General features: G+C 36.8%; 1 protein-coding gene across 1 annotated transcript in view; it reads left to right on the top strand.

Annotated features, from left to right (window-relative positions):
- Window positions 1-482: 482 nt before the first annotated feature.
- The window catches only part of USP42 (ubiquitin specific peptidase 42), a 34,225-nt gene continuing 9,311 nt past the window's right edge, over window positions 483-25,396 (top strand). The window contains exons 1-13 of the mRNA XM_004691655.2: window positions 483-735; window positions 2,663-2,863; window positions 13,106-13,216; window positions 15,296-15,398; window positions 16,448-16,515; window positions 17,787-17,857; window positions 18,715-18,797; window positions 19,777-19,888; window positions 20,694-20,834; window positions 21,018-21,118; window positions 22,229-22,382; window positions 23,829-24,545; window positions 24,669-24,763. Of these exons, the coding sequence (XP_004691712.2) occupies window positions 495-735; window positions 2,663-2,863; window positions 13,106-13,216; window positions 15,296-15,398; window positions 16,448-16,515; window positions 17,787-17,857; window positions 18,715-18,797; window positions 19,777-19,888; window positions 20,694-20,834; window positions 21,018-21,118; window positions 22,229-22,382; window positions 23,829-24,545; window positions 24,669-24,763 (2,198 nt within the window). The 5' untranslated portion in view covers window positions 483-494. The remainder of the gene's footprint in view (window positions 736-2,662; window positions 2,864-13,105; window positions 13,217-15,295; window positions 15,399-16,447; window positions 16,516-17,786; window positions 17,858-18,714; window positions 18,798-19,776; window positions 19,889-20,693; window positions 20,835-21,017; window positions 21,119-22,228; window positions 22,383-23,828; window positions 24,546-24,668; window positions 24,764-25,396) is intronic.

Here is a 25,396-nt window from a genome sequence, read left to right as displayed (position 1 = left end):
CAGTTTGGACTTCAAGCTCAAAGTTAAATCTAGATTTTTCTCTTCATTCAGTTTAAACCTGTAACCCGAGGAATTAGATACGAGTTGAAAATCAAGTCCAATGTGTTAGTGCTTTTGACATTCTAGTTCTAAGCAGTAGAAAGGGAAAATATAGGTATTTAGTATAAATATGTAAATATAGAAAATGAGGTATCTGGTTATAAACTGAAATATCAGTGCCTTAGGGGAAATGAGCTGGAGTGAGAAGTTCTAATCAAATACTTAATTGAAGACTTTATAATAAAAATTGTTGATATTTTCGGATTAGCATAATACATAATGTCCCAAAGAAATGACTACAAAGTGTTAGAAAATACTGTTTTTATACTTGGGTGACTTGCTTAAAAATAATTTAAAATGATGAGTGTGACTTTTGATTATCTAGTGATGGAATAAGGAGATTACTTTTCTCACTTTATGAGATGTATGCTTTTCATCTTTTGCAGAGTTGAACAATGACTATAGTTGACAAAGCTTCTGAATCTTCAGACCCCTCAACCTATCAGAATCAGCCTGGCAGTTCTGAGGCTGTCTCACCTGGAGACATGGACGCAGGTTCTGCAAGCTGGGGTGCTGTGTCTTCCTTAAATGATGTTTCAAATCACACACTTTCTTTAGGACCAGTACCTGGTGCTGTAGTTTATTCAAGTTCATCTGTACCCGATAAATCAAAGCCATCACCACAAAAGGATCAAGGTACCACTTTATGAAGAAAGAATAACTACCAGAAATTTCTTTATAAATGCTTCCAGTGGGTTGGTAGTTTCTGAGAGGGGCTTAATTTGCATGATACCACTTGAGTGGCTATTGGAATTATATTATCTGATGGAATTGTGTGTTCATGATTAATGGATATATCACAACACTGTAGGTTAGTTTTAGTTCTTTGATATCTGTAGTTTCCTTTAGTACTACTTTTTGAAGGGTTAATTTTATCTTGGTGAGAATTGAGGTGGACAAGCATTACATTAACTTATCAGCTAACTATAATTCTTTAAGTACAAGTTTGTCTTTTAAAAATTTTAGGATTTTTTAAAATGAACTCTACTATTTGTTCATAGCTAGTTAAGATCATCCTTAGTAATAGAGCCTATTGAAAAAGAGCAGATAATATAAAAGTTACATTTGTTGAAACAATATAAATGTGGTAACATTTGTTTAAACTTATCCAGCTAAGTTAGGCACTGATACTATTAGCTGGTACTTCTAAGAAGACTTGGAGTTTGCATGCTTTGAAACATAAAGGAAGGTAATAGAGTTAGTTCCTAGTGAACAATTTGACCCTTTTATTGTTATGAGTCTTAGTAAGTATAATACTGTAATGATGCTGGTTGGTATGGCTTGCTGAAGGTGTTTTGAGTTGTGGGAGGAGGAATATTTCACACGACACAGCAGTTGGAATGAATGTTACACATAGAGGTTTAATGGCCTTCACCAGCAGGGTAGATTCTCTGTGGACTCCAGACTCCCTTCATGTTGCTGGGGCTCCTGTCTCCCTGAGGAAGTTGCTCACATTTCCCCACCTTGCCTCTTCTGAAACCTTCATTTCGCACTCCACAGACTCATTTCTCTTTTCCTAGTTTTGTTCTCTGTCCACCACCAAACTAAAACCTGTCTTTGCATGCATCAGTACTCATCAATAACTGTTAGATCAAGAATCATCCATTGGGTGTCTCAACCTTTGGTAGCACTAAGGAACTGGCAGACTTTTGAAACTGGTTGTGCTATTCCTAAATAAGTTTTTTTTGAGCTTTACCTGAGTTCTGTTAGCATAATTAATCACTAATAATTTGCTTATAAATATTAAAAACAAATAGATGTCTTTTTAGCCACATATAGTATACCTCTTAGTGTGTGTCATGGTGTCCTACAGCCTGAATTCAAAACCTTGCAGGTACTGGTTTTGTTTTACTGGTAAAATAGGGATGACATCATCACTATGGATCATTAGAATTGAGATTGACAGTAAATTAGTGAGGCTTAGTAAGTGAGATGATGGTGACAGTGGTGGTAGTGGTATGGAATATAAACAACTGCAGAAAGTGTTACAAAGAACCAAGTTATTCCATACTTTCTAGTGACTATATTGTTGTATATATTTTTTAAGTTTTTGTTATAAGAAATTTTAAGTAAACATAAGAAAGAGAAAAATTATACCCAATATCAGTGTTCTTATTCCTCTGAGACTCATCTCTCCCCCCCCCACCCCCCCCCCGGTCATTAAACCAAATCCAAGACTTCACATATTTTTAGTGTGGATAGCTAGAGAATTCTTTATATTTAAAGATTAAAACATCTTTAAACAAAATCAAAATAGAAATTTCTCTGGTTGTCATATAATTTTTTTAACAGCAGACACTATATGTTTGGTGGATATATCTTTTAAGTTTCTTTTATTCTGTAAGTCCTCCCAATTGCCAGTTATGGTCTAGAAGTTTATTTATTGAAAAAACCAAATCATATAGTTTCTCACATGTCTTTTAAGATAACTCTCCCCTGTATTTTTGGATATCTGGTAATAAGATTTAGACTCTTGATCAGATTCTGGTTTGATATGTTGCTATATTAGCTTCAGGAGCATATTAAAGCTTTTCACTTAAACATATGTTATTTATTTTTCTAGCTCTAGGTGATGGCATTGCTCCTCCACAAAAAGTTCTTTTCCCATCTGAGAAGATTTGTCTTAAATGGCAGCAAACTCATAGAGTTGGAGCTGGGCTCCAGAATTTGGGCAATACCTGTTTTGCCAATGCAGCATTGCAGTGTTTAACTTACACACCGCCTCTTGCCAATTACATGCTATCACATGAACACTCCAAGACATGTAAGTGCTTTGTGTTGTAGTACATGTTTGATACTGTTATAGTATGCTAACCTACTTTCATTTTTTTCCCCTCTTTGAAATGAAGAACTAAGACGTCTGTGATCAATAAGAAGTTGGTTTGTTTTCTCAGAAACCACAGAGTAAGACTCTTAGGATTTATATTCAGCTGCATATAAAGCAATTTTGCACCAATTTGACCTGTGAGCTTATTGTAAAATAAACTTTTTATCAGCATTTGACATTTCTGAACCCCCTTTCTAGTTTTCCACACTTGCTAAAAATTGTGTCTTCATTGTCTGCTTCCAACAATTGAAACAAGCTAGAATAAATTCTGTTGACATCCATCCCGTATCTTAAGGTTTGATTCATTTATTGTAGGCTTATTAGCTTCACAAGAAGAGAACCCTCTGGCCCTCCCTGGTGACACAGTGGGTTAAAGCATAGGACTTGCAGGCTGGTCGCAGCCACTTCATTGTGAATTCGATCCCTGGTGGTCTGGGAGGTGACTCACGTGTTGCAGCAGTCCTCTCCTGTCTTACCTGCTGCTCCCCTCAGCAGTGTACTTCGGGCAATCTGCCTGTTCTGCTCCCCACTCTGTCTCCCTCTCACCACCCCTGTACCTCTGGCCTGTACCCCAGTTCTGTATGCATAAATAGATAAATCTTTTATAAAAACAAAGAAAAGAACCCTTTTCTTGCTGCCCTCCCCCAGCTATTGGAAAACCATGTAGGACTTTTCATTTACCATGTGTAAGACCAGTTTTCAACCTAAAAGGCAGGGAATCAGTTAAAACATTGAGCCCTTAGTTAGGTGAGAGCCAGCTCAGTGGTTTGACCATAGGAATTCAGAATTTAGATTTTTTTTTGAGTCTTTGGCCTTCTACATATATTGTAAATAGCCATCCTCCTTTATAAATAAAATCTCTCTCTGATCAACACCTTATGCTCAATTTGATGTATATACATTCAGGTGCTGTTCATTAACTGTCAGTATAAAGAAAAGCTCTTTGATTTCTTCTTGAATAGTTTTTTACTTAATGGAGAATTTAAACTGGTTCTTTCAAAACTCCCTCTTCCCCCAAAGAACAAAATAGGCTTCTAAAGAATATGGAAAGTACAGGGGAAAATGTAAAGAAACCAGAGGAAATTCACTTAGAATCTCATTGCCTGGAGGGGTTTGCTACACCAAAGAGTTTAAATTACAGAATGAAATGACTGCCCTCATTTTCTCTCTTTAAAAGTTCATAATTCATTCCCATAGACAGCTTTCCTGTTACTTTTGTGCTTAAGAAAAGCAGGGTGTGGATGGAAAACTAAAATAGGCAGCCGGACAGCAAGGAGAATCGAGACAAAAATTCAGAAGCTCCCACTGTCCAGAATTAGGTGTCTATATTTTTTGCTATTGATAGTTTTCCTACTTTCTCTTTGTTTTCTCAATTTTATCAAGGTATAGTTAAGATCTAATAAATTTCACATATTTTAAAATTTGATGCATTTTGAAATTTATATATACCCATGAAGCTATCACAATTGCAATAATGAACATTGTCCACTAAATTTGCTAATGCTCCTTTATTTATTTATTTTTAAAGATTTATTTATTTATGCATACAGAGCTGGGGTACAGACCAGAGGTGCAGGGGTGGTGAAAGGATTCACCAGAGACAGAGTAGGAAGCAGAACAGGCAGACTGACGAAGTACACTGCTGAGGGGAGCAGCGGGCGGGCCAGGAGAGGTCTGCCACTCCATGTGGTCAGCAGGCGGGTATCGAATTCATGCTGAAGCGGCTTTAGCTTCTTAGTGCTGCGCTTTAACGCGCTGCGCCACCGGGGAGGGCCGCTAGTGCTCCTTTTAAATTGCCCCCTTTTGGGCCCTCCCCGGTGGTGCAGTGGATTAAAGCACAGCACTAAATTACCCCCTTTCAACTCTTTTCTTACCCTCATCCCCTCTGCTCTAGGCAACCACTAATATACTGTCTGCTATAAATTCATTTATATTTTCTAGAATGTTAGGTGAAATTATACTTTGTATTTTCTTATATTGCCTGTTTTTTTTTTCAGTCAATTATTTTGAGAATATTCTATGTTGTTACCTCTGTCAAGAGTTAATTTTTCTTCCTGAGTAGTATTCCATTGTATAAGTTTTACCACCATTTATTTCTCTATATCTATTGATCAACATTTGGATTATTTCCCATTTTGTACTATTACAAATTAAGCTATTGTGGGCCCTCCGTGGTGGCGCAATGGGTGAAAGCACAGCACCACGAAGCTAGCCACAGCCGGTACAGCACAAGTTTGACTCCCCAGCCACATGGCGCGGCTGACCTCTCTTGTCTTGCCCGCTCCTCCCCTTAGCAGTGTACTTCATCGACCTGCCTGTTCTGCTCCCCACTCTGTCTCTGGTGACGCTTCTCACCGCCCCTCCATCTCTAGCCTTACTCTAGTTCTATGTGCATGAAATAAATAAAAATCTTTAAAAGCAAAACAAGACAAAAAAAAAACAAAGTAAGCTACTAAGCTACTATGATTCACTTTCAACAAAATGGAGAGATTTTGAGAGAGTGGTATGCTGCAAGATGATCAAAGTGATAAAAACAAATATTGGACATTCATGTAGCAGGCAATTCAACAGTATTAAACACTTTCAAAAACTAATAGACATAACAAACATCTTGAGGACCCTGTGTTGAAAAGGGAGGGTGAAAGGAAAGGAACAGGAGGATACAAGGGATGGTGGTACGTACAATAAATAAATAAAAAAAACCCATGCACACACAAAATAAGCTCTTGTGAACATTTGTAAACAAGTCTTTGAAAGGACATGTTCTCATTTCTCTTGAATCAATAGGAGTAGAATGACTCGGTCCTATGGTAAATGTGTGCTTAACCTTAAGATATTTCCAAAGAAATTGTATTTTACATTCCCACCAGCAGTGAATGAAAGTTCTAATTGCTCATTCTTTTTGGTTTCAGCCATTTTAGTAAGTGTGTAATATAGTAGTCTCTTCTGTGGTTTTTATTTGCACTTTGTTAAGGAATGATGATGTTGAACATCTTTCCATCTGACTGCCACCTCTGTTTACTTCGCCGAAGTGTTTGTTCATGTCTTCTGCCCAGTTTGGGATACTGAATTTTGAGAGTTCTTTATATATTCTTGACCTAATTTTTTTTATTTTATCAGTGATTAGCAAATGTTATCTCCCAGTCTGGAGAAAGTAGTTTCTTCACATTGTCTTTCAAAGAGCATGCTTTTAGTTTTTGAAGAATTCCACTTCAGTATTCTTTTCTTTTTGTCAGTTGTGCTTTAGGTATTTTATGAAATCTTTGCCTAAGCAGAGGTCACAAAGAATTTTTTTGTCTTCTTGGAGTTTTTTAGTTTTGGTTTTTGTATTTAGGTCAATGATCCATTTTAAGTTAATTTTTATAACACAAAGAATGGTCAAAGTTCATATTTTCTAATATACGTATTCAATTGTGCTAGCACTATTTATTAAAAAAATAGTCCTTTCTTCGCTGAATTATCTTTGCGTCTTTATAAAATATCAATCGACCATGTATGTATACATCTATTTCTGGAATTTATTCTGTTATACTGGTCTACACTATCTTGGATACAGTATTTGGATTATTATATTTTTTAAATCAGATAAATTCTCCAACTTAATTCTTTTTCAAAGTTTGGCCATTCTTTTGTATTTACAAATGAATTTTGTAATCTATTTGTCATTGTCTACAGAATACTTTCTAGAATTTTATTTGGAATTATAATGAACCTCCAAGTCAATTTGTGATGACTTGAGATCTAAATGTTGCTGCCTTCTGACCCACAATGTTTACCTCTACATTTATCTAGTCTTTAATTCTTCTTAGAATAGTGCATAGTTTTTAATAATTGTAATGTGCACATTTAAAAATAAGATTTATCCTTAAGTATTTCATACTTCTGAAAATATCATAAATGGTAATGTTTTTGGTTTATTTTCTGCTTGTTTTCTTGTATAGTACAGAAATGTAGTTTATTTTTGGGTATCAATTTTGTATCCCACAACCTTGCTAACCTATTTTTAAGGGATTCCTTAAGATTTTATATAGACATTTGTGATATGTGAATAGGAAATTTTAATTATTCATTTCCAGTTAGTCTCCATGCTCTTTATTTCTTTTTCTTGCTGTGGTGCCCTGACTAGTACCTCCATTATAGTGTTGAATGGATGTAGTAAATGAGATAGATTATACCTCTCTGTTTTGATTTAGGGGAAAGCATTTAGATTTCAGTGTGAATACAGTATTGCTGTAGACTTTTCATAGGTGCCTTTTACCAGGTTGAGTGTTTGCTTGAATGTTAAACCAAATGGCATTCCTGAGATAGGAGTTGCATTTAGTTATGATGTATTATTTTTTTCATGTATCATTGAATTTGCTAAAAAAAATTAAAACTTTATGCTCATTAGAGAGCTTAGTTTATAGTTTCTTTTTTTGTGTGTGTTAAAGCTTCTCCTGGTTTTGACATCAGTGTAACAGTAGAAACATGGACTGTGTTGAAATATATTTTGTTCGATTTCTTGGAAGAGTTTGTTTAGAACTGGTGTTATTTTTTCTTTAAATATTTGGTAGTTCATCAGTGAAATTGCCCAGGCCTTGTAGTTTTCTCATGGGGAGATTTTTTTAACCTACATATTAATTTCTTTAAGCATTATAGGCCAATGTAGATTATCTGTCTTATCACCAGGAGTTTTGGTAGTTTGTGTTTTTGAATGAATCTGTCTTAGTTGAATGTATTGGCATAAAATTGTCATCATGTTTCTTTCTGTTGCTTGTCCTATTTTACATTTTTATTGAGGTAATACTGGTTCACAATACAGTTTATGATTCCCAGGCATAAGATCACACCTCAGATACATATCATCACCCCACACCAATCCCAAGGTACTCAGTTAGTGTTTACTTATTATCCTTTTAATTCTTTCTTTCTTTCTTTTTAAAGATTTATTCATTTATGCATACAGAACTGGGGTACAAGCCAGAGGTGCAAGGGCAGTGAGAGGATTCACCAGAGACAGAGTAGGGAACAGAACAGGCAGACTAATGAAGTAAACTGCTGAGGGGAGCAGCCAATGGGTCAGGAGATGTCTGCGGCGCCATGTGGTCACCTCCGGGGCGGGGATTGAACTCATACTGAAGCAGCAGTGGCTCACTTGCGGTGCTGTGCTTTAACCCACTGAGCCACCAGGGAGGGCCCTATCCTTTTAATTTCTTTAGGATGTGTAGTGATTTTCTTTCTCACATTCCTGATGATTTGTGTCTATTCTCTTTTTCCTGATGAATTTGAAGAGTTTCATATTTATTGATCTTCAAATAACTAGTTCTTAGTTTTATTGTTACTCTGTTTCATTGATGTTTGTTACTGTCTCCTGGTTACTTTGGATCTAATGTGCTCTGCTCTGTTCTAGGTTAAGGCGAAAGTTTTAGTTATTTGATATCTGTCTTTTTCTAACATGTGTTTAATGCTGTAATTTTACCACTAAGTGAGAGTGCTTTATACTTCTAGAAAATAGGCCTTTGTTGGATATGTAATTTCCAAATATCTTCTCCCAGTCTGTGGCTTGTTTTTTCATTCTCTTAACAAGGTCTTTAACAGAATGAAAATTTTCAATTTATGGATTCCTTTTATGGTTTGTGATTTTGGTGTCAAGTTTAAGAGCTCTTTGACTAACCGTCAATCCTATTTTTTTCCTAAAATTTTTATAGTTTGGCATTTAGGTCTGTGATCCTAACTGCCATTTTAACTTAATTTTTGTATAATGTGAAGTTTAGGTTGGGGTTAGTTCTTTTTGTCTGTGGATATCCATTTGCTCTAGCACTGTTTCTTGAAAAGGCTGTTTTTCTTTTATTGAATTGCTTTTGCACCTTTTTAACAAAATCACTTGGTCATATTGTGTAGATCTATTTTTAGATTCCCTGTTCTGTTCTGTTGAGATACTCCTCTATACAATCTTATAGCTATGTAATAAACCTTGATAGCAGATAGAATGATTCTACTGTACCTTCTACCTTCCATTACTCTCCCCATAGTTGTCATATAATTCTTTTAAATATTTTCAATATGTTTTGAACCACATCAAACAGTGATATAAATTTTGTTTCAATTTTATATAATATAGAAAATTAAAAAAAATTTGTATTTGCCTATACTTTTAATTATTGTGTTTTATTCTTCTTGATGATCCAGGGTTCTTTTTTAAAGAAATCATTTCCTTTTTTTGTTTAGAGAACTTTCTTTAGTTACTTTTTTAGACTAAGTCTACTGGTGACACTTTCTCTTAACTTTGCTTCATCTGAGAACATCTTGATTTTACCTCTGTTCCTGATGGATATTTTCACTGGGTATAGGATTTTGGGTTGACAGTCTTTCTTTCAGTGCTTGAAAATTGTTCTTCTTCCTCTGGTGTATGTGGTTTTTGATGTGAAGTTAACTGTCATTCAAATTATTTTTCTCCAGTAATTAAGCTGTGTAGGTTAATAGCTTCATTGCTTTCAAAATATTTTCTGTCTTTAGTTTTTAGAAGTTTATGATGTATCCTTGGCATAATTTTCCTTTTGTTGTTTTCTCAGCTTCTTCAGTCTATAGAACTATATCTTTGGCCAAATTGGGCAATTTTTAGCTTTAATTTCTTGTAATAGTTTTCCAACCCAACTGTTTTTCTCCTTTCCTTTTCAGATTGAGGATGCATATATTAGATCTTTTGTTGTTGTTGTTGTTAAAGATTTACTTTTATTTATTTGTGCATACAAGAACTGGGGTGTAGGCCAGAAGTGCAGGAGGGTGAGGGGATTCACTAGAGACAGAGTGGGGAGCAGAGCAGCCTGATCTACTGAAATACACTGCCTAGGGGAGCAGAGGGCGAGACAGGAGAGGTCTGTTGCACCAAATGGGCTAGCTCCCTGACTGGGGATAGAACTCATGCTGCAGAGGCGTCTGTAGCTTGATGGTGCTGAGACTTTAACCCTAGCACCACCAGGGAGGTCCATTAGATCTTTTGATTAGAGTCCCATAGGTCCCTCAGGCATTGCTCATTTTCCCTCCCAGTTTTCTCTCTCCTGTTCTTTTTGGTTAATTCCAATTGTTCTATCTTTAAGTTTACTGGTTCTTTCCTTTGTCTTAAGTGTTCTTCTGTTTAATTCATGTACTGAGCTTCTTTTGATTATTGTATTTTCAATGCCCAGAATTTCCATTTTGTTCTTTATCCTATGTTTTTGTTGAGTCTATTGTTTAATTTGTTGTAGAGTGTTTATAATTTACCTATTGAGCATTTTATTATGGCTGCTTTACAAGGTTTGTTAGCTAATTCTGACATTCTGTCACTAATTGTTGGCATCTATTCTTTTTTTTTTTCCACTCAGTTTAAATTATCTTGGTTCTTGGTATGATGGGTGATTGCCAGTTGAACCTGAACATTTTTGCCTTGTGATACTCTGGGTTTTATCTAACTTCTAAACATCTGGGTTTTAGCTGGCTTTCTTTATACCATTCTGGTGACTGACATGGTATTAGGCAGAGGTATATAGGTTCAGGCCTCCCACTCTGTCTCCATTTACAACCAAGGTTGGGGTTGATGTTCTTTGTTCCTGCTGAGTGGGAGTAGAAGTTTCCACTCCACATGTAGTCTCCTCTGACTTTGTGATGAAAGTGACTTTTTACCATATAATGTAATTATATGGTAAACACTTTTTACCAATACTGTAATTCCTGATCCTGATATTACCTCTGTGGGGTATTGGAGATACTTCTCACTATTTGGTGGGGGTAGAAGTCTGGATTTCTCACTTAATCTTACATCACGGAGTGGGGGTATTGCTTGTTATAGCCCACATTGTATGAAATTCCAGTTCTTAGCCCATCTTCTGTAATATTACCCCAGTGGGTGCCTCATTATAGCCTGGTTCATAGAGGTCTAGGTTCTTTACTTGAGTGATTATTTTGTAAAGTTTTCTGTCTTGCTAGGTTGATGCCTCCCAAGTCCTTTGGGTAGAGGGGACAGGTTTTTATTGGGTCTTTGTTCTCTTCATGTGTTGGTACGTCCAAGTTGCTGACTTCTTCAGCTTCAAATATGGAACATAAAAGGGCCAAAGAAAAACCAGGGAACTCACCACCTATCAGTCTTTGGTCCTGAAGTTACTAACTTGTCTGTCACTTTCACTCTACCTTACAATATTATTATACTTGTTATAAATACGATGTCCAGGGTTTTTCGTATACTTAGTGCTAGGAATAGAGAAAAGTACTTCTGCTCCAACTTACATAAGTGGAAATTTCATCTTTGTTTTTGAAAGATGTTTTCATAGAATGTGTTATTCTATTTTAACATTTTTCATTTAATACTGGACAGGTGTTACTCTGTTGTCTTCTGGCTGACATTGTTTATGATGAAAAGGAATCTATTCCTATGTACATAAATACATATTTTTATTTCTAGCTGTTTTAAGATTTTCTTTTTAGTATTGCTTTAGCAACTTGGCCCTTTGTGTAGTTTTCTCTCTATTATCTTTGAGTTTTGTTGAGATTCGTAGACCTGAGGATTTACTGTTTCAGATTTGTGTAACTTCAGTCACTAAAAAAAAAAATACTTGTATGTTCACCATTAACAGTAAAATTGAATTCTTTGTTATATAGATCTGTGAATTTTAGCACTTTTTAAAAAAATATTTATGTACACAAAAACTGGGGTATTAGCCCAGAGGTACAGGGGTGAGAGGATTCACCAGAGACAGTGGGGAGCAGAACAGGCAGACTGACTGAAATACACTGCTGAGGGGAGCAGAGGGCAAGACAGGAGAGGTCTGCTGCACGGTGTGGGTCAGTCAGCTCCCTGGATACAGATAGAACTTGTCTTACAGTGGCTGCTGATAACTTCATAGTGCTAAGACCTAACCCATTGTGTCACCAGGGTGGGGGGCGCTGAATTTTAATACTTGTATAGATTTATGTAGGCCTCCACTTCAGTGAGAATACAAAACTCCTCCATCACCCTAAAAATGCCTTTGTATAGTTATTTCTTGAAAAATTTGTTCTTTACCTTCATGCCAAATGCATGTATTTTATAAGTTGAAGTAGTCCCAAATTACTGACATGTTTGAGTTTTTGTTGAAGTTATTTCAGGTGTTTTTTTCTTCTTTGTGTTTCATTATGGCTTACTTCTATGGCTAAATCTTAAATTCATTATTGATTTTTTCCCTTTTGTGTGTCTAATCTATTTTCAATCCTCCCAGTGTTTTTCACCTCCGAGATTATACTTTTCATTGCAGGAGTAGATTCAGACCTATTTGTATGTATTTGGAATATGTTTATAGTGTCTTTAGTTTTAGTCATTTTATATTGTCATTTTTAATGTTCTTATCCTTTGATTCTATTACATCTGTGTCATTTCTGGGTCTGTTTCTGTTTGTATTCTCCTTGTTGATGGATGTTCCTGCATCTTTGATTAGAATTTTAAATTGTCAGGGCTGGATTTTTGTTTTTATTCCTGTAAATATTTTTGAGCCTTATTCTTGGACATAGTTCTGTGAATTGGGAATTGTTTGGTTCTTTTGAGACTTTTAAAGCTATGTTAGGTAGGTTCTGAGAAAAAGTTAGCTTAAGGCAGAGTTTCTCAACCTTAATCCTGTTGATGTTTGGGTAATGCTTGGATATGGGGGCTAGCCTCTGTTTTATAGGAACTTTAACAGCATTTGTGGTTGCTATCCACTAGGTGCCTGTAGCACCACTTAGTCATAAGCACAGAATAGTTGTCACATTTTTTTAAAGTTGTAAAGAAAAGAAGAAAAATATGCAACAGAAGCCACAAAGTTTGAATATTCACAGGGAGATTTTAATGCCTGATATGGAGATGTTCTTTTACTGTTCCTTATTTCTCCAGACAGAGAATAGTTAAGAGCATTAGCTTTGAGATTAAAAAAGAGTTGTGACTTAGTTCAATTCTCTTGTCCACTTAGTGACTAGTTAACATTGGACAGCTTAACTCATTGCAACTTAGTTTCTGCTTATAAAATACAGCCAGTATTCTACAAACTTAGGTTTGTTAGAGAATTAAATAAAAAATGAATAAAATTACATAATTCAATGTCCAAAACATTGTAGTTGTTACTGGTATTTCAGAAGTATGTTCCTCATTTACAACACCCTTGATATGTTTATATAATCATATTTTACTAATGTGGAGCATTATCATCTCTTATCTTGTAGGTCATGCAGAAGGATTTTGTATGATGTGTACAATGCAAGCACATATTACCCAGGCACTCAGTAACCCTGGGGATGTTATTAAACCGATGTTTGTCATTAATGAGATGCGACGTAAGTATTATCTATAGTAGTTTATATTAGTATTTATTAACTAGCTGTTTCTTAATGACCTAACTGATTAAATATGAGCCCCCGTGTATTACAAAAACACTTTATTGTACGTGAATGTCTTAGTAAATTTTTAGTAAAACATTTACTATATTAGTGCATTTTAAAACCTTAAAAGATGACCATATAAAGACAATATTCAGTTAAACATAAGTAAATTAAAAAAATATTAACTCAGTTTGTTTAATAAAATCATTGATAAGGGCCTCTCTGGTGGTGCAACAGGTTAAGTCCAAGCACTATTAAGCTCTGTGCAGCCACTACAGCACAAGTTTGACCCTTGGCTAGGGAGGTGACCCACATGGCACAGCAGACTTCTCCTGTCTTGCCTGGTGCTCCCCTTTGCAATGTATTTCAGTAGATCCGCCTGTTCTGTCCCTACTCTGTCTCTGGTGAATTGTCTCACCTCAATCCCTGCACTGTGGCCTATACCCCTGTTCTTATATGCATAAATAAATAAATAAATCTTTAAAAACAATCATTAATGACTCTTACAAGACTTATGCTCAGATATTTGATTTCTGTACTGAGTAATAACTGACTCTAATATTATCCTATAGGGCTCTTTGATTAGTTTTGAATTGGCTTTAATTCAGTGAGTGAATATTACACTATACATAGAAACTATTAAAATATTAATTGTACTCAAAGAAAAATTTATACTCATAGCTTAGTAAATTTGTAAGTAAATTTCACGTTTTCTGTATAACTTTTAAATAACTAAAATTTTACTTTTACATTGCAGTGATCCCACTAGGTCACATGAAATTTTCTTATCTGCTTTCTGAATGTTTTTTGCAATGAATGATTACATTATCTTAATTAAGTTGGAATAAAAAAATGCATGCCAAACAAAACAAAACAAAAAACCCTAACTCTTAATCTGGTATCTAGCTCAGTAATTGTAGGAATGGATAATTATACTGTGACAAGCTATAATCCTTTTGCCTAAAATGCTACTGAAGATTAAAGAGGTGTGTATATTGGCCCTTGTTTTTTTTTTTTTTTTTTTTTAAGATTTTACTTCATTTATTTATGCATGGAAAACTTAGGCTGCAGGCCAGAGGTACATCCGGGACAAGGGTGAGGGGGGATCCACCAGAGACAGAGTGGGGAGAAGAACAAGCAGATCTACTGAAATACACTGCTGAGGGGAGGAGTGGGTGAGACAGGAGAGGTCTGCAGCACCATGTGGGTCACCTCCCTGGGTGGGGATTGAACTTGTGCTATAGTGGCTGCTGACAGCTTCATAGTGCTGAGACTTAATGCCTTGCATCAGCAGGGAGGCCCTGTCCTTGGTATTATTAACAGGTGTGTAGATAATGCAACATTTTAAAATTACTGGATCCTGGCAAAGTTTTAGCCAGATGTGATTTTGTTTCATTATACATATGGCAGGCATGATTAATATTTTTAGATTTACTCTTTAAGAAAATGTCATTGCTATCTGTGTCAACATGGACACATGGTTGAATCATGAAATCGCTATTTCTGTTGGTAAAAACTGGTAGAATTGGCAGTTTCATGCAATTTAAACTAATATAGTTATGCACATGTAATTCTTTGTGTAATGTTTATGGTTATATTGTTTAAACTTTTGTGTTATTTTTTTATTATGTGATTTTGTATTGCAGCTGTTTTGACAATTAAAAGTAGCTCTGAAATGTTACTGTATATCTGAGACTAATATGTTCTGTAGGTTATTGGGGTAGAATTTAGATTTGGATTTTTATATTTTACATAGATTCTCAGGGAGATCTAGCACTAATTTTAAGATGTGTGTACTAACATAAAGATAAATTTATGAAACAATACAGCCCAAGTGTGAATTTACTAAAGTGCCTCTGTGACTACTAGCCCACATTCTAGCTGTTCTCAAGTTAGATTGTGTCTATACTGTTGTCTCAAAAAACAATTAACCATTGTTTTCTAACTGACATTGTCATAAGAGGGAACATTTGGGGGTTATAATCTGAGCATGTTATATGTGATGGTGAAAATATGTCTTTATTTAAACTCCAGGTATAGCGAGGCACTTCCGCTTTGGAAACCAAGAAGATGCCCACGAATTCCTTCAGTACACTGTTGATGCTATGCAAAAAGCATGCCTGAATGGCAGCAATAAGTAAGTACAAGAGTGTTGACATTTATTCTCTTTGCATTTCTGTCTTACCAGAATTTAATTCTACCTGTTGCTAAGTTAGCACGTAGCTTTATGTTTGCCTGACCATTTGTCTTTGTGCTGTCTTGTCCTCGTGACTTGCAGTATTTTTAAATGATTAGAATTTTAAAAGGTATGCTTACTATAACAGTTTAAATTTGCTTGATTATAGATGTCAGAAAATGAATCTTGATCTTACTGTTACTTAATTTCTGAGTGCAGTAAGTCCTCATTTAACATCACAGCTAGGTCCTTGGAAGCTAAGTGAATGAAGTCATTTTGTTCAATGTCGGCTGGGATTTTTTCCCCTCACCAACATTATGGCAAAACAACTTTGAACAGAAAGAAATTACTAGAGGATCTGCTTATATCAGCATCTCTCTGTGTATGTAAAACTAACCATTTTTCCTTTCTAGTTGTGCCTGACCTTTTCTCTGCTTACCACTAACCTCTGAAATCAGCGTTTGTTCCCTGCACTTCCTCACCTTGATCAGTTTCCAATTCTTGCACTTTCTCCCTTAAAATATAAATGTAGATCAAGAGGAAGATTGGAAAAACAGATTACAAGTTCTATTGCACTTACTGTCACCTAAATATACCCGGTAAATCTCTTGTTCCATTCCCATTGTTGTGAGCACTACCCCAGCAGGTTTTCATTGTCTGGATGAGGACAGACTGTGGAACAGAGGAAAACTCTTTGTTCTTTGCCTTCCACACTTTTAGTGTCACAGTCCTGCTTAGCTTTTTCCTTTTCTTGCTTCAGGGCCAAATTCCTGCCTTACTTTCAATGTTCCTTCTTAATATAGTTCATACTGTCCTACCTCTCTTCAAATCCTCAGTGTGTTCTGGTCAGGTGAGATTATTCTCTGGCTGCCACACATACTGATGTCTTTTTATTTAGTGACTTTCATGTTTGAAATTTTATTCTTTTATAGCTGTACTTTTGAAACCTGGCTATAGCATCCATAATTTTTGTAGAATTTCTCTCATATCATTGTTTGACTGTTTTACAGATTAGACAGACACACCCAGGCTACCACACTTGTTTGTCAGATATTTGGAGGCTACCTAAGATCAAGAGGTAAACGTTACTTTAAAAGTTGATGAAGTTGAGAGCGGGAGTGGAGGAGGGAAAAGAAATTGAAGTTGAGACATGAATGTGGTTTAACAAAAAGCAATGGTAGGGGGCCTCCTACCATTAAGTCTTAGGCCTTAAGTCTTAGGGCTATCACCAAGGTGTCCTGGGCTTAAATTCCTCACCAGGGAGGTGACCTACAGGATGCAGCAGACCTCTCCTGTCTCGCCTGCCTCTTAGCATTACGCCTCTAGTATTTCAGTCAGTCTGCCTGTTCGGCTCCACTCTGTGTCTGGTGAATCTCCTCACCCCCTCCACACTGCTGGCCGACAGCCCAGTTCTATGCAAAAATGGAATTGAAATAAATAAAAAAATAAAGCAAATGGTAGGGAAGTATCATAATGGGAAATGTGCTTCTGTCCCATTTGTAGAATAGTAGTTCCAGTAGTTTTCTGGTTTATGAATAGGTAGGAGCATTTGAGATACTCCTAATTTTCCTCTTTATCCTTTTATTTTCCTCTTGTCATTAGATGTCTTTTAATACATATAGGTCTAACACAGTCTTTTCATAGTTGCAGTAGTCCATTTATTTTAGTTCCTTGTCTTTGGATATTTACTTATTTTAAAAATGATTTATTACCATCATTGCATCTTTGTGTATCTCTTCTTATATCCATGTATATGAGGGATAAATTCTTTGTGTTAGAATTTCCACATCAAATGGTATGCATATTTAACATTTTGATACTGCCATATTATCCTTCCAAGAGCTTATACCAGTTTGCATTTCAACTAACAGTGTATGGGGAGCCAAGTTTATGACACAGCCCTACATTGTATAGTAGTAATTCCCCCCCCCCGATCCATTAGGAGCAAAATATACCTTGTTTCAATTTTTTATTTTGTGATAGTATTTTTTCTTTCTTTCTTTTTTTTTTTTTTTTTTTTTTTTTTTGCATAGAAGAATAGCCAATGTATAGGTCAGAGGTGCAGAGGTGCTGGGGGAATGGTGGTGGTGCATGAGAGGACTCACCAGTGAGAGTGGGGAGCAGAACAGGCAGACTTACTGAAACACACTGCTGAGGGGAGAAGCGGGCAACCACTGTGCCATGTGGGTCAGCCCCCTGGCCAGGGGTCATATTCAGGCTTATTGGTGATTGCACTGAAACTTAACCCCTAGGCCACAGGAAGGCATATTTTGTCATTTTTAATAGTTGGATCCCCATGATGACTCCACTATACTTATCCTTGCATTTTTATTTTTATTTTTATTTCAGTTAAATGTTTAAATTGCAAGGGCGTTTCAGATACTTTTGATCCATATCTTGATATAACGTTGGAGATAAAGGTAAGTGTGATAATTCTTGTGATAATTTTAAACATCTGTCATAATTTATGTAACTTATAGATCACTTATAATTTAGACTAGCTACACGTGTTAGAGAATATGAGTTGAAAATTTTAATAGTTTAAGATTTTTAGAGGTGATATTTTTAAGCTTTGTATTTGGCACAGAAAACAATCTTTTTATTACCCTTTGACTTTTTAATAAATCTTAATAAAGTCGATTTTTATGCCCATATTAACCAAATTAAAATTTTGTGGTTCTTCAGTAATTGTTTTGCTTCTTGCATTTTCTAAATACCTATTTTTTGTTGGAGTTTTGTTTTTCTCATTACAGTTGTAATATAGACTTATAAAGATGAGAAACATTTTATATATAGATGTATATATGTATATATATATGTATATATGTATGTATATATGTATATATATAGATGTATCTATATATAAAAGAGCCTTGCTCTCAGAGTGACCTTTTGTTAGAGTTTGTAATAAACTCGTCCAGAAGTTTGTAAAAGTGCAATTATACCTGCTGTTTTCATTGAATGTACATGGGATCTCTGTGTGCGTGCTTTGGAAGTTTGGTGGTAGTCTGATTAGTGGATGCACCACAGTTTACATGTTTCATTTCTTGCTGGTAGGTAAATGGTTTGTTTCCAGCTTTATGCTACTTTAATGCTGCAGGAAGCACCTCTCTAGATGTTTTGGCTCACTTTAATATTTTTAATGGGAGGAGAAATAATTTTGTGTGTACCAATATAAAATTTTATGTAAAATTTTGTATTTGTTTTTATACCTTGGAGTCTTTTCTTAAAAGTGGCAATGGGTGGTAATGTGGTGTTGATGTTATTCTCTTCTCAGGCTGCTCAGAGTGTGAACAAGGCATTGGAGCAATTTGTGAAGCCGGAACAGCTTGATGGAGAAAACTCCTACAAATGTAGCAAGTATGATGGATAATGGCTTAAACCTTGATGCCATTTGCTGTGGTAGGGATGGTGGGGTGACGACTTAAGTTTGATGCCTCTGAATAACCCCTCTAGATTCCCTTGGCTTCCCATGCCATCTGGGAAGACACTTGTTTCTAGTCTGCAAGGGCCAGCACACATATCTAAATGTTTACATTCTTTAGAGGTGTGCCTCTCAGTGCCCTTGGGAGACATGGTGCCTAATTACTGGGAACTTTAATGAGAGAGGAGAGGTCAGCCTTATGCCAACATTCGTCCCAGCACATAGGAAGATGCAGCTTGGGAAGGCACGCCTTTGTTCAGCAGCGTTTCTGTTGACTCTTCTGTTATAAAAGGATTCCAATGAAATGGGGGTCACTTTCTCACAGAGTATTGAAAGATTTCTCTCATAGTTGTTGTGCAGGGGTACTACATATGCTAGAAATTCTAATTCTGATTATTATTCATAGTCAACAGTGCCTATTTTACACAAGCACTGTTTCATCTGTTTTAAGTAGTGTACTTTTTCTACTCAGGTAATACAGGTAGTTATTATTACTGAACATTCTTTTTGTGTGGAAGACAACTTCCTTTCTAAGACCATGGAAATTTTTTCTTTGTTTTTACCTCCCTGGATATTTCTGATGTTCACTTTTCTTCCATTTGTGTTTGAATAGGGCTTTGTTCTCACAGAATTATGCCATTCTGAAAATTTATTGGTCTTTCAGTTTCTTCTGAGTTAAGAGAAATGTATGTTTATCTACTTTTACAAATTATCAGTGACCTATGTCTTAGCTGCCTTTTTTTCTTTCATGCTAATTAAGCATTTTCCCCTGCATTTTTAATATTTTCACTATTGAGGTTCTTAATCTAGTATCTTTCTTTGGAAACTTAATTTAGAATGTCTGAAAGGGATAGACTAAAATGCCAGAAGAGTGCATATCATTCCTCCTAAATCTGTATGTCTGTTTATTTCAAGGTGTAAAAAGATGGTTCCAGCTTCAAAGAGGTTCACTATACATAGATCCTCTAATGTTCTTACACTTTCTCTCAAACGTTTTGCAAATTTTACTGGTGGAAAAATTGCTAAGGTATGTAGATAATATTAATAATCTTTTGTGCTAAGCTTTTCTAAACTTAACTTTCAGTAGTTAACTAACTTTGTTATCTAATTTTCTAAGTTCTTCCAGCACTTGGTCGTGGAAAAAAATGTCAAAGCATTATTGAGCCCATAGTATACTTATGTATATGAATACATGTCTTTTTAGCTGGTTAGGCTTTCTCATAATAAAATTGGTAATTTAACTGCATTTGGGCTTCATTGTCAGGAAGGTTATGAGTGGACATGTCATTTGAAATCCAAAGAGGACTTCCTATTAGATAATTGCTACTCTTTGATCAGAGTTTATTTTGTTTGTTCATTTGTTTTCTGGTCTGGTAGCACACTGGATTTTCCTTTCCTCTTCCTACTTTCTGGAGATGGGAGGTGGTTGAAAATTAAGTTGATTTCAAGAGAAATAAATATTTTATTCCTGAATTACTAAAGAAAGAAAATAAGTGGTCACTGAAGTCTGGAATTGGGATTGTGCTCCCAAATCCTGATGGATTTGAAGAATTTACTTAATGTGGATCCTTATTTGTTCAAAGGAAATAAAGAATACAGTGGGATTGAATCAAATACTTAGATTCAGGCATGCTCCAGGGGTTCGTTGTGTCTTTTGAAATGTGGTTCAACATGTTAGGTTGTGCTAGAACAACATAGAATATGGTGTTAAGTGGATTTCCTCCAAGTTATCCTGCCCTAGAACCACCCTTTTATATTCTGCACCTGAATATGTGGACTGTTTGTGCCTTCGGAAATGATGGTCCCTTTTACCTCTTTCCATTTCTGTTTAGGATGTGAAATATCCCGAGTATCTTGATATTCGACCATACATGTCTCAACCAAATGGGGAACCAATTATTTATGTTTTGTATGCAGTACTAGTACACACCGGGTTTAATTGCCATGCTGGCCATTACTTCTGCTACATAAAAGTAAGCTACACAGATTTTGCTAACAACTATTTATTTATTTTTTATAATACCCTGAAAGATATCCCTGGCATTCCTTGAGGGGAAGGTGGGAGTTTTGCAGTTAAAGTGTGAAAGCCCATTTCTCTTGTTGGTGTTCCCAATTTATCTAATATATCTAATATCTAATGGGGCTCTCTTTTGCAGGCTAGCAATGGCCTCTGGTATCAAATGAATGACTCCATCGTGTCGACCAGTGATATTAGATCGGTACTCAGTCAACAAGCTTATGTTCTCTTTTATATCAGGTACTGTCAGGAAAACAATTTTTCAGATGTTCTCTTATGTCATTTCCTTTCTTTCATCAACATATTTAATATTGGATTATTGAAACAGCAGCTTAATGATGCTGCTAGAATAAGGAAGATAATTTTCGAGTACAGATTGAGTTTGACTTGGCTTCTTTTTGGTGGATCAGCAGAGGAAACATGCAGAGGAAGATAAAGGTGATTGCCAAAGAGGGTAGATTTCTGCTGCTGGCAGCAAACAGATGTAAATGGGGGCTGTGGAAGCAGTAGCTGCAGGCCTCTGGAAAGTATCTTTGAGTATCTGGGTGTGGCCATAGCCAGTATCTCCCAACCACTGAGCAGTGCAACCGGTCCCCTTCCTGACCAAGTCTGTGCTAACACCCCTGCTCATTTCTCTCATGTCACTGTATACACATTGATTCATTAGTTCCACTTCTAGAAATGTGTGGCCTTGAAAAAAAAATCTCATGTATTCCCAGGGTGTTCATTTGTAGTAGCTGAGAACTAGGAACATCCTATAATTGTCAAAAATAACAGAATGAACATGCAACCTGTAACATACACTTATGTTGAGATACTGTGCAACTGTTAATAGTGATTTTTTTTTCAAGTTTTCAAATTTTTCCAGTTTTTTAAAGGTTATGAGAAAGATCTTCATAGAGGAAGCAGTTTGAAAGCTTATACACTGATATTGAGGAAATCAGTATCAGTCTAAATCTGGGAAAATAATTGACCAATTTCAAGAGTAGGTGCCTCTAAGGGGTGAGATGAGGGTTTTTTTGTTTGCTTGTTTGTTTTCTTCTAACTTTTCTGGACATCACAGATTTTCTAAAGTAGTACATATTTATAATTAGAAAAATACCAATAAACACAAGAGAAAAATAGCTTGCAGAGAGTGGCATTCTGTGAATACAGTTAAAAATCCCTTTGGCCTAATTACTCTTGTTGTCTCCAATCTGAGTACCTGACACACCCAGACCTAAAGGAGATCCAGTGTCCAGCTCTGTACAGGACAGCTCGTCAGTCTGTCACCTGAGGGGTCAACTTGCTATTGAATAAATGACTCTCTTCTAAGGAGACTCGCTAAGTATTACCACTTTCTGTTCTCAGGTCCCACGATGTGAAAAATGGAGGTGAACTTACTCATTCCACCCACAGCCCTGGCCAATCTTCTCCCCGACCAGTAATCAGTCAGCGAGTTGTCAACAACAAACAGGCCACATCAGGGTTTATTGGACCACAGCTTCCTTCTCACATGATAAAGGTAACATTCCACAGGGAGACTATGACTTTTATGTTAACTTTTAAGAATGTATCATCCTGATTAAGACCAAGTCTGATTAGTTAACATTACGGTAGTTACCATGGCCTTTTTACAACTGAATATTTATTTAAGCCATTTACTGTAATATCTTTCAAGTATACAGAAAATCTCAGATGATGAATATAATGATCAGGAAGAAAGTCTGAGTATAAATTTATTTAAATGCTAGAGATTTTAGCTCCCATATTGGACTTTCATTCCCATAAATATTTGAGGATTTTTGATTAAATGCTGGATTCTAGGAAAGTGACTCTTTTACACAAAGAATACCTCATACCCTCATAGGCCCTTCGGGAGTGTGGTGCTTTGCATCTGCCACCCTGATGGATCTGATCACATCCCTGACAGCCTCTCAGGGAGAATGATGTGCACCCTGGTCAGTGCAGCGCCACGTGTTCTGAGAGTGGAGATCTGGCTTTCCCTAGACTCGTGTGGAGATTATGGACGCCTGTCTGCGTCTTGGACTCATCCCTGTCACTGCATTGTCATGTTTTATCAGTCTCTCAGTTTAATTTTAATATGTTTTGAGTCAGCAAACAAATTGTCTAGTTATATGCTATATATTTTTTATGAACTTTTGATAGTGTTTTGGATTGAAGAAGAGTCACAAATTGTCTTTGGGAGCTGGGGCGGTAGCAGCCTTGAGTTGGGCTATGTTTAAGTGTAACAGGAGGGCACTGGTCAGCTGGAGGGCAAGTGCTCTGTGTTGAGAGGTGACTGCTAGTAAATGTTCAAAACTTTTTGATTTTATTTACATGAAACTTGCCAGTGATAAGATCACTAGTTCAAACATTTAAGGAAATATTGTGAAAACCAGATAGAACCCATGTATGAACTAGATTTCACCCCTCACCACCAATTTGCAACCTATTAACAGTAGTTGGCATCTGAAGCAAAGTAACTGCATATGTGGGGTTCAGATACTCCATGGGGGTGTGGGGCATGCCTTGGTGAGAGGTGCTAAGCAGTACTTCTGTGTCTGCCTGTGTGCCCATCTCTTTGCCACCTTGACCAGCAGTTAATTCCCTGTTGGCTGGTTTCCTTCTGTGTACAGCAGTGGGCTCCCAACCAAGGAGAACATACATGACTCCCTGCCCAAGGGGGTCTGTTTATTCTGGCAGGTTGGAACAGAAAGCATTTGGTCTGACCATTGTTATCTGGCCAAAATAGAGTGGTTGTCCCTATTTGTCATAGAAAACTAAGACTTGTGGTAAGGTGAGTGGTGGGCAGGAGTAGATGAAAGGAGGAAGTGGTGTTCTAGGTGTGATACTTGTTATTCATAAAAAGAAAACAATGACCAAAATAAAAGGGTGCACAGCCAGTAGTGATTCTGTGTCTGCAACTGTGTCCAGAGCTCTCACCCAGCTGTGGTCTTCTTACTTCCAGAACCCACCTCACTTAAATGGAACCGGACCATTAAAAGAAACACCGAGCAGTTCCATCTCTAGTCCTAATGGGAATTCTAGTGTCAACAGGGCTGGTCCTGTTAATGCTTCCACCTCTGTTCAGAACTGGTCAGTTAATAGGTCCTCAGTTATTCCAGAACATCCTAAGAAACAAAAAATCACCATCAGTATTCACAACAAGTTACCTGTTCGCCAAGGTCAGTCGCAGCCTAACCTTCATAGCAATTCTTTGGAGAACCCCAACAAGCCTGTTCCCTCTTCTACCATTACCAATTCCTCTGCAACGCAGTCTACCTCGAGCACATCCATGGCGTCAGTTTCTAGCAAAGCAACAAAGCAAATTCCCCTGAGTGAGTCCTGTTCCAAGCCGGTGGTGAATGGCAAGTCTAAGCTGAACTCTAGCGTCCTGGTCCCTTATGGTGCCGAGTCATCTGAAGAGTCTGATGAAGAGGCAAAGGGCCTCAGCAGGGAGAATGGGCTGGGTACGACGGAGAGCAGGCGCTCCTCTGCTCAGGGTGCTGAAGGTGAAGAGGCCTCTCAGCACGAGTTTCGAGAACCTGTGACTCTAAATGGTGCTAATAGTACAGACAGTGACCTGCAGGAAAACGGTCTGCCGTTCGATGGTGCCAGCTGCCACATCCAGCCTGCTCTACACTCAGAAAATCCCTTTTCTAAGGCAAATGGTTTGCCAGGAAAGGTGAGCATGTGTGTGTGAGAGAGTGGGGGTGGGGAGTGGCTTTGCTACCTTTCAGTTTGTGACAGGACTTATGCAGCACCACGTGGTGACTAGAATTGAAATGTATTTGTTTTTCAATTGTAGTTGATGCCTGCTCCTTTGCCACCTCTCCCAGAAGACAAAATCTTAGAGACCTTTAAACTTAACAACAAAGCAAAATGCTCAACAGACGACAAAAGGTAAAATAGGGATAAACTAAGAGGAGATGAAGTCACCTGTAGGAATCCCACCTGGTAGGAATGCCCTAGTAGGGCAGAGCCACACCCAGTGTGGATGTGTCACTATTTTAATTCTCTAGCAACCTTTCAGTGAACCTTTTTGAATCCTGAAATGCCTTGAATAATAATCTAGAATTTGTTAATTTGCCTTTTATAAAAGTACAGAAAAAGTTTCTTGGGCTGATAATCCATGCCAATTTGATATCCTTAAGCTGTCTTTTCTTTTGCATAGTCTCTTCTCTGGCTAGGTGTGTGATTAGCATACTTTGGATCTGACACATAACATTGTCTCATATAACAACCATTTTGTGACAAAAATATACAAAGAACTATTAAGGTTATATAGGGCAGGGGGTCTAAGATTTACCAAGTGACAAATACTTCATCATGCCCCTTCCAGAATCCTGAAATTCATAGATGAGATAATATGCCTTCACATTTACCTTTTAAAAGTGAATGTATTGACCTAGCTATAAGATAATGGGGCCAGAATTAAAGGACCCTGTGTTGTGTTGGTACGTCTACGTAAATGCCCAGGAGAGGGTGCCCCCACAAGGCACAGTCACAGCTGAGTGCTGCAGCTGTGCACAGGCA

The sequence above is a fragment of the Condylura cristata genome, unplaced genomic scaffold (genome assembly GCF_000260355.1).
Source record: "Condylura cristata isolate star-nosed mole 26May11 unplaced genomic scaffold, ConCri1.0 scaffold00032, whole genome shotgun sequence".
Taxonomy (NCBI): Eukaryota; Metazoa; Chordata; class Mammalia; order Eulipotyphla; family Talpidae; genus Condylura; species Condylura cristata.
The sequence above is the reverse complement of the archived record's forward strand: the minus strand, read 5'-3'. Positions and strand labels throughout refer to the sequence as shown.